The sequence below is a fragment of the Elephantulus edwardii genome, unplaced genomic scaffold (assembly GCF_000299155.1).
Source record: "Elephantulus edwardii isolate Elephantulus edwardi_28Jun2011 unplaced genomic scaffold, EleEdw1.0 scaffold00279, whole genome shotgun sequence".
NCBI lineage: Eukaryota > Metazoa > Chordata > Mammalia > Macroscelidea > Macroscelididae > Elephantulus > Elephantulus edwardii.
Genome location: NW_006400029.1, coordinates 629,515 through 645,173, shown reverse-complemented (window position 1 = coordinate 645,173; position 15,659 = coordinate 629,515). Strand labels below are relative to the sequence as shown.

Below are 15,659 nucleotides of genomic sequence, written 5' to 3'. Positions count from 1 at the left end.
GTATGCTCCTGTGGCAGTTCTGGTTTCTTCATGGTATATTCCCTATAGTGGAATTGGTGGGTCAAATGGTATTTCTATTTCCAACTTTTTGAGAAAGTGCCATACTGACTTCCATAGTGGTTGGATCATTTTACACTTCCACCAACAGTGAATAAGGGTTCCAGGTTCCCCAACCTTGTCTGCATTTGTTGTTTGCTGCTCTGTTGAATTTTGCTGTTGTTACTGGGGTGAGATGATATCTCACAGTTGTTTTGAGCAGAGTAGTGTCTGTTTGTTGAAATAAATCAATCGGAGCCTTGTTTTTTGCTAATTTCTTCGGAGCAACTTCACCTTCCTCCTTCATCACCGTGGGCTCTTGCTCATATGTTATTTCATGAAATTCCTCTGTGTCAGGCAATTCCTTCTGATACAGTGACTCTGTGTACTCCTTCCATCTTCTTTTGATACTTCCTGGATCATTTAACATTGTACTCCAAGTATTCCTAAGTATTGCCACCCGTAGCTTGAATTTGTTTTTCAACTCCTTCAGTTTAAGAAATGCTGAGCGAGTTTGGCTCATTTGATTTTCTGACTCCAGCTCTCTGCACTTTTCGTTATAGTATGGTATACCAATTGACGTATTTCAGGTAACAGATGCTGCCCTGGATGTGCTCACCAAGTTGTGCCAAGAAATCTGGAGAACAACCACCTGGCCAACTGACTGGAAGAGATCTATATTTGTTCCCATTCCAAAGAAGAATGACCCAACAGAGTGTGGAAACTATGGAACAATGTCATTGATTTCACATGCAAGCAAAATTCTCCTGAAGATTATCCAAAAAGGACTGGAAGAGTACATCAGCAAGAACTGCCAGAAGTCCAGGCTGGGTTTAGAAGGGGTCGTGGTACTAGGGATATTGCAGCTAATGGTAGCTGGATCTTAGCTGAAAGCAGGGAATTTCAGACAGTAAATCTGATTCATATATGGTCTATCTGGTGAGGTCCTTGTGTAAAGTCATCACTTGTTCTTTTAAAAGGGTATATGCAATTACTAAATCATTAAATGCACAAAATTTGATCATTCTCTTTGTGGTCTCTGTTTTGTCACTAAGTCTATACTTTCTAATTACTCTTCCTTTTTTATTGTTTCCAACTTTTGCATTCCAATCACCAATTAACATAGAGCATAGACTAAGAAAACAATTTCTGATTTCAAATTTTTCTTTTCTCAATATGTAATAAATATAATGTAATATATACTATATAAATATAATAAAATTGTATTTTATTTTGTACCTCCCTGAGTATATACTGATGGAATACAAGCTAACATGTTTCAAGCAAACAGATGCAACCCTAGGCTTGCTCACTATTCTATGCTAAGAAATTTGGAAGACAGTTACCTGGTCAATTGACTGGCAGATATCCAGATTTGTTGCTATTTCAAAAAAAGAAAATCCAACAGAATATAGGAATGATCAAACTCTTATCATTACTATCACGTGCAAGTAAAATCTTAATGAACATTGTTAAAACTGCTGGAACAACACAATGACAGGACACTGCCAAGAACTCAAGCTGAGTTAAGAGGATGTGAAATGGAGTATCATTGTTAATCTTATATCTATCAAAACAAATTATGGATAGCATTGAGAAGAGTAGGAATCTGAGAATCCCTCCTTGATTATGCAAAATCTATGTCTAATACAAGAAACAGTTATCCAGACAAAACAAGATAATACAGCATGATTTAAAATTAGGAAAAGTATGTGTCAGAGTGGTATCTTTTCTCCAGAATTATCCAATCTAAAGTCTGAGTAAATCATTCAAGAAACTGGGTTATATGATGAAGAATGTTGCATCAGGATTGGAGGAAGACTCATCAGCAACCTATGTTATGTATATGACACAACCTTCCTTGAAGAAAGAGAAAAGGAATTGAAATACTTGCTGCAGAAGATCAAAGATACAGTCTTCAACTTATGTTACATCTCAATATCAAGTAAACAAAATCCTCATCTCTGGATCAATAGTCAAAACATGATACATGGAGAAAAGATAGAAGTTGTTCATGATTTTATTCTGCTTGGATCCACAATCAAGCTGTTGGTAACAGCAGTCAAGAAATCAAAAAGCATATTGCACTGAGAAAATCTGCTGTCAAGAACCTTTCCAAAGTGCTAAAGAGCCATGGTGTCAGTTTGATGACTAAGGTGTACCTGATCCAAGCCTTGGTCTTTCCAATTGCTTCTTAATCATCTTAAAGTCAGATATTGAATATGGATAGCAGAAAAGGATCAAAGCCTTTGAATTGTACTGAATAGTATTGAATATCCCATGGACTGCTAAAGCAATGAGTAAGTCTGCCTTGGAGGAAGTGCAAGCAAGCTTCCCCCTATAGGCAAAGATGGTAAAGCTCTATATTACATACTTTCTACATGCTGTTACATTGTTTTTATGATGGTCATGGTGGCGGTTGTAATTATGTAGCTCTGGTGGGTTTTCAGAGGCAGTCAATTGCATGGGAGGAGACTGCCTATCTTTCTACCACAGAGCAGCAGGAGTTGTTGGCACCCACTTCATAAACCACATGCATCTGGGAAATCTGTGAACTTTGATAAATGTGGATAGTTGTAGAGGGACTTCAGGCCTTTTGTTCATAGGAGCACTATGAGTTGTGCTCAACTCAAAGGCAATCAACAAGAATACCAACATGCTGTTAGGAGGGCTAAGTCCTAGGAAAGAGACATTGTGCTGTGAAATGTAGAGGGATGGAGTAAAAGAGGAATACCCTCAACAAAATAGAGTGACTTAGGGCTCAAGCTTATCAGAGGTCTTGAGGATGGTGCAGGATAGGACAAGGTTCAGATCTGTTGTTCATAGGGTAGCTATGAGTCATGGTGGACTCAAAGTCCTATGACAACAGCAAACCATGACACATCTTTGAAGTTTAACAGATTTGATAAAATTATTGCCATTTATTTAATTACTGTTCTTAATTATTGATAAGCAAACTTATTTTGTCTCCTTACAAATCTATCAAACTTTATGTCTCTAAATGCGATGGTTATTTATCTTCATTTTTTTCTCAACTAAGTAACATTTTTGCCATAGCTGATTACTTTTTATTCTCTCTTCCTTAAAATAATTTATTGCTTTTACCAGAATGCCACACATAGTTGTCTTAATTCTTGTACTTGCTCCTTTCCAGTCCTCTTTACTAATTCTTTCTCACCTTTCCTAGCTTTGAAGTTTATAGTACTTCATGCTGGGAGGGTAGAGGAGGGACACTGCAGGACAGGAAGACCTTCGATGAGATGGATTGATTCAGTGACTGGTGTAATGGGGGTAGGTGTGTTGGAGACAATGAGATTGGCACAGTGGGTAGGCCTGTTGTACATAGGATCACTATGAGTCACAGGCAAGTCAATGACACATAACGACAACAACAGTTAGTGTGTTATACTTGCGTCCTGCCTTCCTCCCTACCTAGTTATTTATCAATTTATCAATTATGTCACAAAATTCTTTCTATGTGTTAAGTCAAAATGTATATAGATACTATATATCTTTCCAGTGAGCCTCATATTTATTTAATCAGTTGACACTTGATTATACAAAATATTAAGAAAGTTTGAGTCATGGTTGTGTCTTTTCTCCATAACTATTTAATCTGTAAACTGAACAAATTATTTGAAAATCTGGATTCAAAGAAGAATATGGCATCAGGATCTGAAGAAGACTCATCAATAATCTGCATTATGAAGATAATTCAACTGAGCTTGCTGAAAGTGAGGAGAACTTGAAGCACTTGCTGCAGAAGACCAAAGGCTACAGCCTTCAATATGGATTACATCTTAACATCAAGAAAACAAAAATTCTTGTCACAGGACCTATATGCAACATCATGATAGGTGGAGAAAAGATTAAACTTTCAACTTCATATTTCTTGGATCTACAAACCATACCCTTGGTACCAGCAGTCAGGAAATCAGGGGACATATTGCACTAGGAAAGTCTACAGTCAGGGACCTCTCCAAATTATTGAGGAACATGATGTAAGTTTGAGGACTAAAGTGTGTATGATTCAGGCCATGATCCTTCCAATTATTTTCTATACATCTGAGAGCTAAACATTGAATAAGAATGACAGAAGAAGAATTTATGCCTTTGAGCTATGGTGTTGGAGAAGAGTACAGAATATCACATGGACTGCAAAAAAAAAAATATCTTGGTTAAAGTTCATTAAGAGTGCTCCTTGAAGGCAAAGATGATTAAGCTTTGATTCACAAATTTCAAGCATGTTGCTAGGTTGTTGTTGTTGGTGGTGCCTTTGAGTTGAGCACAACTCATAGTGACCCTATGAACAAAAGGCCTGAAGCCCCTCTACAACTATTGACATTTATTAAAGTTCATAGAGTTTCTGGAGGCATGTTGTTTGGGAAGTGGAGAGGCTATTCCTTGAAGAGGGACAGCATGGTTAGAAATATGGAGGATTGGCAAAAGACAGGAAGACCATCAACCAGGTGGATTGACACAGTGACTGCTACAAGGAGCTCTAGAGTGTCAGAAGGTGTAAGATTGGCACAGGATAAGACAGGGTTCAGATCTGTTATATACAGGGTTACTATGGGTCAAACTCGACTCTACGGCACCTAACAACAACAATTGGAGCTACTTACTAGAATTCTTATACTAAAAATTCAAAATTATTTCTGATCATTTCTCTAGTACCAAGTAATAACAATTATTTTAGTTTCTCACAACAATTTTTGGTGACTTTTATCTTTTCCCTTGTAAATTTTTGTTTTATCTCATTTAAAAGGGTTATTGAATTCTATTTATTCTATTTTCAAAGTATTGGCATTCAAGCCACATTATCTCTTATCTGGGTGACTAATGACTAATAACATTTTATCTGATCTCTACTTTTTCTAATTTGTCCCTTCAGATTATCCTCAGTACATCCATCAATCTGATATCATCATAAATATTGGTCTGATTCTCTCGTTTAGTTGCTCAAAACTCTCCAATAGCTGTTTTGTTATTGTTGTGTACCGTCAAGATGGAACTAACCCATAGCTGATTGATGTGCTATGAAGCATAATATTTTATGAAAACTCAAATATAATTACTACTGTGTAGACTTCTACTCAAGGCAATTCCTTGTCACTCATAATAGAATTATACTCTAGAATTTTCAGTGCTGAATTTTTACAAGTAGATTGCTGTATCTTTCTTCTGAGGAGACTCTGAGTACATATCTGAATTATCAAGTTTTCACTGAACAGATCAATATGTTTAACATTTGTTCTAGGCTTGCTTCTTTCTCTCTTAATTCACTCATGTACCCGTTACTGTTCTCTGCATATACAAATAATGTTTCTGTCTCAGGATCTTCACAATATATCCTACTTCTGCTTTAAAAGTTTCTATTTTTTTTTTAAGATAAAAATTCACCTGACTTGTTTTGAAGATATTTAATGACCAATTAAGTGAACTTTTCCATGCCACCTACCTAAATTTTTCAACCACCCTACAGCAACACCACAGTACTTCTTTTTGCTCATCATATTAGTGGTATAAATTCCATCCCATGTGGATTATTGCTCATTTGCTTTCTGTTCCATCACAACACCTAGAAGAAGTTTCGTTACATAGGAAATGCTTAACCAACAGCTGTTGAATGACGGCATATACAGACATGCACATAAATATTTGATCATAGTAGAGTCAGTTTCAATGGTAAGAAAGTAAAATTCTGACTAATATACTCTTTGCTTTGAATTTTCCTTGTTATATTTACTAAAATAGCTCTATTAAAGTGTATTTTCTAAGTTTCACATTTCTTTAATTATTTACACTATTAAATTCATAACAAATGCTTTTTATTTTTGTGTTCCTTAGTTCGTTGTTACCTCAGAATTTTTTCGTTTACACAAATGGTGAAACTGGCACTTTGCATTCTGAATCTTCATATTTAAAGGTGAGATTTTGTTGTCCTAGGGTCTCGGGAAGTTCTCCTTGCCAGATAGAGCATGGTGGTATGAACGCAGGAATCGTGGCAAGCTTTTTGCAGTCAACTGCTTTTCCGGGCATGTGTGTGACGTGCAGGTTTGCTCTGTCCCCGGGGAGCGAGGCAAGTGAGCCTGGGCCTAGGGTTTGAGCCAGGAGGCGGCCTTAAGCCCAAAGAGCCCTCGGGTAACCGTGGTAATGGGTACCCATGGTGGACAGTGTTGGCTGGAGCTTTCCGACTAAATCAAGCCTGGAAGCAGGAGCAGCATCCACTTCCGAAATGGCTTGCCTCCGGAAACTCTATGTATGAACAGTGCTCAGGCCGTTGGTTCATAGGGTCGCTATGAGTCGTCTGCAACTCCACGGCACCAAACAACAACAATAAGACACATATTATCGTATGCTGCTCTATTAAAGAAAATAGATCACCAATATTTGGGGTACAATGAATTAAGTAAAATGGCCCTCTAGCCATAGTCTTCCATTTTGCAATGTGTTATAAATGTATTATAATCTCTAGCCTCTTTTTCTTTGTTTAAGAGTATGTATATTATAAACTCTAGCCTCTTTTTTCTGTGGGGGTATATTATAAACTCTAGCTTCTTTGTGAATTCTGGAGTTATTTGTTGTGTTATTGAGACAGGATTGGGGTGGGATGTGTCTTGAATCCTTTACATTACTAAGAGCTACGATCCAAGTCACTACGTTTAGTTCTCTTGGGAGTGTGGTCTACAGCCCTGAGGTCTTCTATGCAATGAGAGAAGCGCTGAGAGGAATTACAGAATGCCCTTGGAAGGACCTTTTTGTTGTTGTTGTTGTTGTTGTTCTGCACATTGCAGCAAGTGATCCAGTTTCTTTTGAAAACTACAGACTAGAAGTGACAGACCCATTCTTCACCAGCCTTTGCAGCCATGTATTTCAGCCTATACTATCCACAAACATGTCAGTAATTTCCCTGAAGATTTTTTTTTAGTTTCTTTGAGTCTTTTTAGTGAATTACAGAGCACCTAAATGGGAGTAAGAGGTTTGAAAAAGGAGGTATAATTGAAGTTAAAACTTGAAAAATGGCATAACAGTTTGGAAAAGATAGCCATTTGGAACTTTTAAAAAACTTTTTTTTAGTGATTTCACAAGTCGTTTTTTCTTATATTCGTAGACATTTTGTTTGATTATCTTAATTATAATTGGTTAATATAATTGTTTACAATGTATGACTAACCCTTATTTGTGTAGAACATTATATTTAGGACATTTTTAGCCTTTATCTTATAGAAATCAGTTTCATACTAATCCTTTCAAAATATATTATTCATGTTCTTTGTTATGTATTTGTCCCACGTAGACTTTTGGATGCAGAAACTTTATTCCATGTAATTCTGACTACTATTTCAATTTGACTATTGACAAACAAATATAAACAAATAAATATAGATAGATAGATGATAGATAGATAGATAGATAATAGATAGATAGATAGATAGATAGATAGATAGATAGATAGATAGATATAACATGTGCAAAGACAAAACCTAGGTACAAGAGAATATTTTTAGGTATGGTAAAAGTTGTCAATTTTTTTCCTTTAAAATCATTCAATAATTCTTACACCATAGTCTTGTTGTCAATCCTCTTAATACATTTAATCTCTTTCAGTATTTGACAATACTTTTTTACTCAGAAAGTATTTCTCTCTATGCTGTTTTTCAGATGAACTGCCATTACCGAGGATATGTTGCAGATTTTCCAAATTCAGTTGTGACACTCAACATCTGTTCTGGACTCAGGTAATAGCATTTCAGGGGATGTAAACAGATCAAAAACTTAGAATATAATTTAATTTGAAACTTAGTGACTGATAGACACTTAGAAATATGTTGTTATTGAGTTGGAACTGACTCATAACTGACCCTCCAGTGGGATTTCAGAGGCAGTAAATCCCACACTAGGAGGATGCCCATATTTCTCCAGCAGAACAGATAGTATCTTCTGACCATATGTCGTTGAATTGACAGCATAACTCCTTACTACTTAGTCAATACAGCTCCATTATAAGAAGATTTAAGTGAAAGTCAAGTCTAAAACTTTTCTTTGTAATATGATTCTTTCTATTTATATTAATGGAAGTCCTGGACCTAAGCAACCTTTCAAGTGAAGTAAATCACTTGAAGTAATTCTGACTGAAGTATGTCTGGTTACTTAGTCCTTAATACATTGTATTGCTAATCCAATGGCTGCTCATTTCTGATGGTACGGATCTACAAATGGTCTTCTGGAGAAAGATAGGAAGTCTCTACTTCTTAAAATTTACAGCCTCCAAAATGGAGGGTCACTATGAGCCACAACCAATTTGATGTCAGTTAGTTTAGTTGAATTGCATATAAATTAATAACTTCAGGAAATTAAGTTTTAAAACATCTCCTTAAGCACTACTGTTGTATAATCTATATGTAATATCCATTAGTGTTAGTAACTGATATCAGTAGAGTTTTGGGAAACTCAGTACCAGACATGTTGTTAAGAGCCATCTTACAACTCTGTGAACAACAGTACTAACCCCTACACTATCCAGTGCCTTTTTGACACTTCCTGACACACTAAAGTCCATTCCAGCAGTCACTGTGTCAATCCACCTGGTTGAAGTACTTCCTCTCTTTCACTGATCCTAAACATCCTAAACATGATGTCCCTCATAGCAACATGCCCAAAGTGTGTGAGGTGAAGCCTCACCATCCTTACCTCCAAAAAGCATTTCAGTTGCACCTTATCCAAGACATTTGTTTGATCTTTTGGCAGTCCATGAGATGTTTAGGGCTCTTCTCCAACACCACAGCCCAAAGGAATCAATTCTCTATCATCCCTAGTCACTGTCCAACTCTCCGATGCATAGCATGTAATTGCGAAAGCTATATCCTGCATCAGGCACACCTTAGTCTCCAGCCTGACATCATTGCTCTTCAGTACTCTTGAGAGGTCCCTCACAGCTGACTTTCCCAATGCAATTCGTCTCCTGATTTCTTGGCTGCTGGTACCAAGAATGTTGACTGTGGGACCAAGTAAACTAAAACTGTTAACTATCTCAATCTCTTCACCATCCATACTGATGCTGCCAATTGGCCCAGTGGTGAGAATCTTTGTTTCTTGATGTTGAGCTTTAATACATATTAAAGGCTGCAGTCCTTGACCTTTTGTAGCAAGTGCTTCAGGTCCTCCTCAGTTTCAGCAAACACGACTATGTCATCTGCATAACGCAAGTTGTTGATGACTCTTCCACCAATCCTGATGCCACATTCCTCCTCGTACAGCCCAGCGTCTCGGATGATCTGTTCTGCATACAGATTGAAAAGGTATGGAGACAGAATACATCCCTGACATACTCCCTTCTTGATTCTGAACCATGTAATGTCTCCTCGTTCTGTTCTGACGACTGCCTCTTGGTCCAAGTATAGGTTTCGCATTAGCACAACCAAATGTTCTGGGAATCCCATTCTTCTCAGAGTCAGCCATATCTTGTTGTGATCCACACAGTCGAAAGCCTTTGCATAGTCAGTGAAACACAGATAGACATTCCTCTGGTATTCTCTGCTTTCTGCCAAGAACCATCTAACATTAGCTATAATATTCCTAGTACCACGACCTCTTCTAAACCCAGCCTGCACATCTAGCATTCTCTTTTAATATATTGCTCCAATTGTTTTGGATCATTTTTAGCAGAATCTTGCTTGCATGTGACATCAATGATATTGTTTGATAATTTCCACACTCTTTTGGGTCACCTTTCTTTGGAATGGGAACAAATATCTATCTTTTCTAATCGGTTGGTCAGCTGGCTGTCCTCCAGATTTCTTGGCACAACTTAGTGAGCACATCCAGGGCAGTGTCTGTTTGTTGAAATAAATCAGTTGGTATGCCATCAACTCCTGGAGCCTTATTTTTTGCCAATTCCTTCAGAGCAACTTGAACTTCCTCTTTCATCACCATAGGTTCTTGCTCACATGTTATTTCATGAAATTCTTCTGTGTCAGCCAATTCCTTCTGATACAGTGACTCTGTGTACTCCTTCCATCTTCATTTTATACTTCCTGGATCATTCAACACTCTACCCAAACTATCTTTAAGTATTGCCATCCGTGGCTTGAATTTGTTTTTCACCTCCTTCAGCTTAAGAAATCCCAATCAATTTCGGCAGTTTTGATTTTCTGACTCCAGCTCTGAGCACATTTCATTTTAGTATCTTGCTTTGTCGTCCTGAGCTGCCTTTTGAAATTTTCTGTTCAGCTCTTTGATTTCTTGGTTTCTTCCTTTAGCTTTGGCTTCTTGGCTCTCTAATGCAATACTCAGAGTCTCATCGGACATCCATCTCGGTCTTTTCTTCTTCTTCAGCCTTTGTAATGATCTTTTGCATTCTTCATGGATGGTTTTCTTGATATCCAAATCTAAAGGTAAAGAGTTTTCTGTCACTGGAAGTGTCAAATTTATGAGAAGAGGAAAAGTTCAAAGCAGGAAAAAGAATTTTTCTTACTTGTTTTGTTTTGGATTTCTGATTTATAGCATTTATATACCAGTGATAAGGAATTATTCTACTGACCCAAAAGCATGTGGTTCAAATCTACCAGCTGCTCTATGGAAGAAAAAGGAGGAAAAAAATCCTCCTCTCTTGTGATTCACTGCCTCTGAAAATTCACTGGACGGTCGGCTGAAGTTCTCTTTCAACTAGAGGATTTGTTGTTGTTGAGTGCTGTCAAGTCACCTGCAACTCATAGCTACCCTGTGTACAACAGCCTTAAACCCTGCCCTATCCCTTGCCAATATTATTGTCTCTGACATGCTTGTCCCCATTATCCCAGTGACTGAATCAATCCATCTCATCGAGGGTCTTCCTCTTCTATGCTGTCCCTTGACCCTCTCAAGGAGACGTCCCTCTCCAAGGACTAATCCCACCTTGCAACATGTCCAAAGTATGTAATACAGAGCTTCTGAATCTTGCCTCCAAGGAGCAGTGTGTCTTCACCCTCTCCAGGATGAACTTGTTTGTTCTCCTAGCAGTCCATGGTATATTCGATACTCTTCTCCAGCACCACAACTCAAAGGCATCAATTCTCCTTCTATCATCTCTAATGATTGCCCAGCTCTCTGACGCATAGCAAGTAATTGCAAAGAACATGGCCTGTATCAAGCGCACCTTAGTCTCCGCGCACCTTAGTCTCCAGACTGATATTGGTGCTCTTCAGTACTGTAGACAGGTCTCTTAACAGCAGACTTTCCCAGTGCAATTGGTCTTCTAATTTCCTGGGTGCTAGTACCAAGAGTGTTGATTGTAAAGCCAAACAAATGAAAGTTCTCATTAATCTCAATCTCATTCATCATAGATCATGGTGCTGCCAATTGGCCCAGTGGTGAGAACTTTTGTTTTCTTGATGTTGAGCTTCAATGTGTATTGAAGACTGCAGTCCTTGATCCTCTGCAGCAAGCATTTTAGGTCCTCAGCAAACAGGATTGTGTCATCTGCATAACAGAGATTGTTGATGAGTCTACCTCCAATCCTGTTGCCACACTTCTCATAGAGCTCAGCCTCCTGGATAATATATATGTACCACATCTAGATTGAAAAGATATGAAGCTAGAACACATCCTTGATGCACACCCTTTCCAATATTGAACCAAGCAGTGTTTCCTTGCTTTGTTCTGATGGCTGCCTCCAGGTCCAAGCATAAGGTTTTTATTTTATTTTATTAATTTTAATGAACATTTACAGAGATTCTGGATTTCCAGTCATTCATTGTTGCACTTTTCTCGCTGCCCACCGCTTCCCCCCAGTTTGCTCTTCTCTTTGAAAAGTAAAAGAAACATTCCTTCATTGGTATTACAATCCTCCTGCCCTGAGTACACTCCATTATGCAGCCTTCATTCTGGACTCTAAGCACAATCAAGTGTTATGGGATTCCCATTCTTCTCAGAGTCAGCCACAGGGTGTTATGATCCACACAGTCAAATGCCTTTGTACAGTCAATGAAACAGATAGGCATTCCTCTAGTACTCTCTGCTTTCAGCCAAGATCTATCTGACATTAGCTATACTATCCCTAATGCCACAGTCTCTTCTAAATTCAGCCTGCACTTCAGACAGTTTTCTGTTGAAGTGCTGTTCCAGTAATTTTTGGATAATCTTCAGCTGAATCTTGCTTGCATGTGATATCAATGTTACAGTTCAATAATTTCCACACTCTGTTGGATCACCTTTCTTTGGAATGGGAACAAATATAGATCTCTTCTAGTCAGTTGGCCAGGAAGTTGTCCTCCAGATTTCTTGGCACAGTTTGGTGAGCAGATCCAGGCCAGCATCTGTTTGTTGAAATATGTTAATCAGTATGCCATCTTTTCCTGGGGCTTTGTTTTTTCTAATTCTTTCGGAGCAGCTTGAACTTCCTCCTTCATCACCACAAGCTCTTGTTCATATGTTGTTTCATAAAATTCTTCTGGGTTCACCAATTCCTTTTGGTACAATGACTCTGTATATACTTACTTTCCATCTTCTTTTAATACTTGCTGGATCATTTAACATTCTGCCCAAAGTGCCCAAAGCCTCCTTAAGTATTGCAACTATAGGTTTGAATTTGTTCTTCAGTTCCTTCAGCTTAAGAAACGCTGAGCAAGTCTAGCCCTTTTGATTTTCTAACTCCAGCTGCTTGCACATTTCATTGTAATACTTTGTCATCCCTCATTGCCCCCTGGACTCTTCTGTTCAACTCCTTAATATCTTTATTTCTTCCCATTGCTTTGGCTTCTTGGTGCTCCAGAAATTTCTTCTGACATCCGTCTTGGTCTTTTCTTCCTCCACTGTCTTTGTAATGACCTTTTGCATCTTTCCTGGATGATATTCTTAATAATCTCCCACAGCTCATCCAGTCTTTATTCATTAATGTCCTCCAACCTGTTCCTGAGATGGTTTTGAAATCCACTTGGGATAGACTCAAGGTCAAATTTTGGTTCCTGTGGACTTGATTTAATTTCCTCAGCTTCAGTTTGAACTTGCAATTGAGTAGTTTGTGATCTGTTCCACAATCAGCATCTGGCCTAGTTTTCACTGCTGATATTGAGCATCTCCAGTCAGGTGTAATCAGTCTGATAGCTATGCATATCATCAGGTGAAATCCATGTGTATAGCCTGTGTTTGTGTTTCTTCTAAAATGTATTTGCAATGAATAAGTCATTTATTGTGCAAAATTCTATCATTCTATCTTAGGCTTCATTTCTGTCACCAAGTCCATGTTTTCCAACTGCTGATCCTTCTCTATTCTCAACTTTCTCTTTCCAGTCACCTATTATTATTATTGCATCTTGATTGCATGTTTGATCAATCTCTGATTGCAAAAGTTTGTAGAAATCTATTTCCTCCTCTTTGGCTCTGGTTGTTGGTGCATATATTTGAATGAGATTATATTCACTGGATTTCCTTGTCTGCGTATGGATATTATCCTGTCACTCACAATATTGTATTTCAAGATGGATCTAGAAATTACTTTTTTAGCTATAAAAGCAACCTCATTTTTCCTCACCTTTTTATCTCTAGCATAGTAGATCATATGATCCTCTAGCTCTAAATGTCCTATGCCAGTCCATCTCATTTTGCCAATATCTAGTGTGTCATTATATATGTTTCGTTTCCTTCTTAACAATATCCCATATTCCTACATTCATGCCTCTTACATTACATGTTCCAGTCACTAATGTCTGCTTTTAGCTGTTCCTCCTTCTTTTTTTTTCCACACTTGTGTACTCAGCCTCTGTTGCCATATCAGTTAGTCTAAGTGTGCCCTGTTGTACATGGGGTTTTCAAAGGCCTGCTAGTTCAGAAATGTGTGGCTAATCCTTCTTCCTAGCCTGTCTTTGACTGCTCAGATTTAGAACATAATCTGACAGACAAACATTTTAAAGAGCAGATGAAAGATATTGCCCAGTAGTACACAACAAAAATAATAATGCCAAAACAGTCACTCTATATTTTGATTCCCTTTAAGTTTTGTAATAAAAGGAACTTTCTACTAAAAATTCTGCATAGCAATATATTAGGCCTCAAAATACTTATATTCTATAGGAATATTATTACTACGTAGAAATTATGAAACTAAGTCTCTCCTTGGAGGCTAGGATTTTGAAGCTCTACCTTACTTACTTTGGGCACATGGCAAGGAGAGATTGGTCCTTGGAGAAGGACATCCTGCTCAGAAGGGTGGACGGACAGCTCAGGAGAGGGAGACTCTGGATGAGATGGATTGATACAGTAACTGGGGTGATGGGGGTTGGTGTGTCAAAGTTAGTGAGACTGGCTGTTGACAAAGAAGGGTTCAGAGCTGCTGTACATAGAGTGGCAATATATCACAGGTGATTAAATGGTGCATAACATACTATGACAGATTTGGAAACAAGAGTGGAATCCACTTCATGAATATCATGCCTCCAGAAACTCTATGAATTTTTATAAATGTCAATAGTTGTAGAGGTGCTTCAGGCCTTTTGTTCATAAGGTTGCTATGAGTCATGCTTGACTAAAAGGTAATTAACAATAACAACAACAACCCAGAAATTAGAAAATTTTTTCAATATATTTAATCTTTGAAAATGTGAATAAAACTAAGGAAAATGTGATCATCTACTAACTAGAAGCAAGCTGCAAAAAAACACATAGGAAAAGAAAGAGGGGTTAACCCCGTTTATTACTATGGTTTCTTATTTCTCACATTTCAGCTTATTACTTTGAAGGAACAATTTTTGGAATTTTTATAATTATTTTCTTCTGAGTATACAGGGGGTTTCTTCAATTTGAAAACATTACCATTGGAATTGAACCAATAGGATCTTGTGCGGGATTTAAACACATAATATATCAAGTGAAAAACAACAGTCTAGAAATCCCAGTGTTAACAGAAAGTGGAAGCAATGCTCAGCACAAGGACCAGCCCCTGGAAGGTCATATGAATTCACAGGTATCTTTGATGATTCTGATGTTATGATGTACTAAGAAATTATCTCTATACAATTTTGTTAATTATAAAAATTTTCTGTTTGAAGAACAAGTTTCAGTAGAGTATTAAATTTGCTGTGTAGTTACTATATGTTAAAAAAAATTCTATGAAGTCTTGCCATCATCACTAGTAAAGAGCTTCTGGCTTTACCACTTCCAAGATAGACATATTTGTTCTTTTGGCAGTCCATGCATGGTTTATTCGATATTCTATGACAATATCATAATGTCAAGGCATCAATTCTTTGATTTTCCTTATTAACTATTCTACTGTGAATTTTTAGGTATAGCACTCACCTATCTTCAGATGCACTTTTTTTTAACTACTAAAATCTGCTGTTAAGCTTCTTTAATGATTTTTGAGCTTTCGTGGCTCAGTGGTAAAGAATTGCACTGCCAACTCAAAAGTATATTATTTTAATCTACCAGTTGCTCCACTGTAGAAATAAGGCCAGTCTCCTCCTATGCAATTTCTTACCTATGCAAAACTACTGGAGGCTCAGCTTTGGGTCTGCTTCAACTTGACAATAAATGACAACACTGAGTTTTTCATTTCAGTTACTTTGCTTTTCCACTCCATTAATTTTTTTATATAATTTCTATATCATTACTGACATTTATGCTTGTTTATATTTAATTTTAATGCT

General features: G+C 37.5%; 1 protein-coding gene across 1 annotated transcript in view; it reads left to right on the top strand.

Moving 5' to 3' along the window:
- Positions 1 to 15,659, top strand: part of ADAM18 (ADAM metallopeptidase domain 18) — a 121,708-nt gene that overhangs the window by 15,411 nt on the left and 90,638 nt on the right. The window contains exons 5-7 of the mRNA XM_006900302.1: positions 5,887 to 5,965; positions 7,702 to 7,778; positions 14,797 to 14,974. Coding sequence (XP_006900364.1) covers positions 5,887 to 5,965; positions 7,702 to 7,778; positions 14,797 to 14,974 — 334 coding nt within the window. The remainder of the gene's footprint in view (positions 1 to 5,886; positions 5,966 to 7,701; positions 7,779 to 14,796; positions 14,975 to 15,659) is intronic.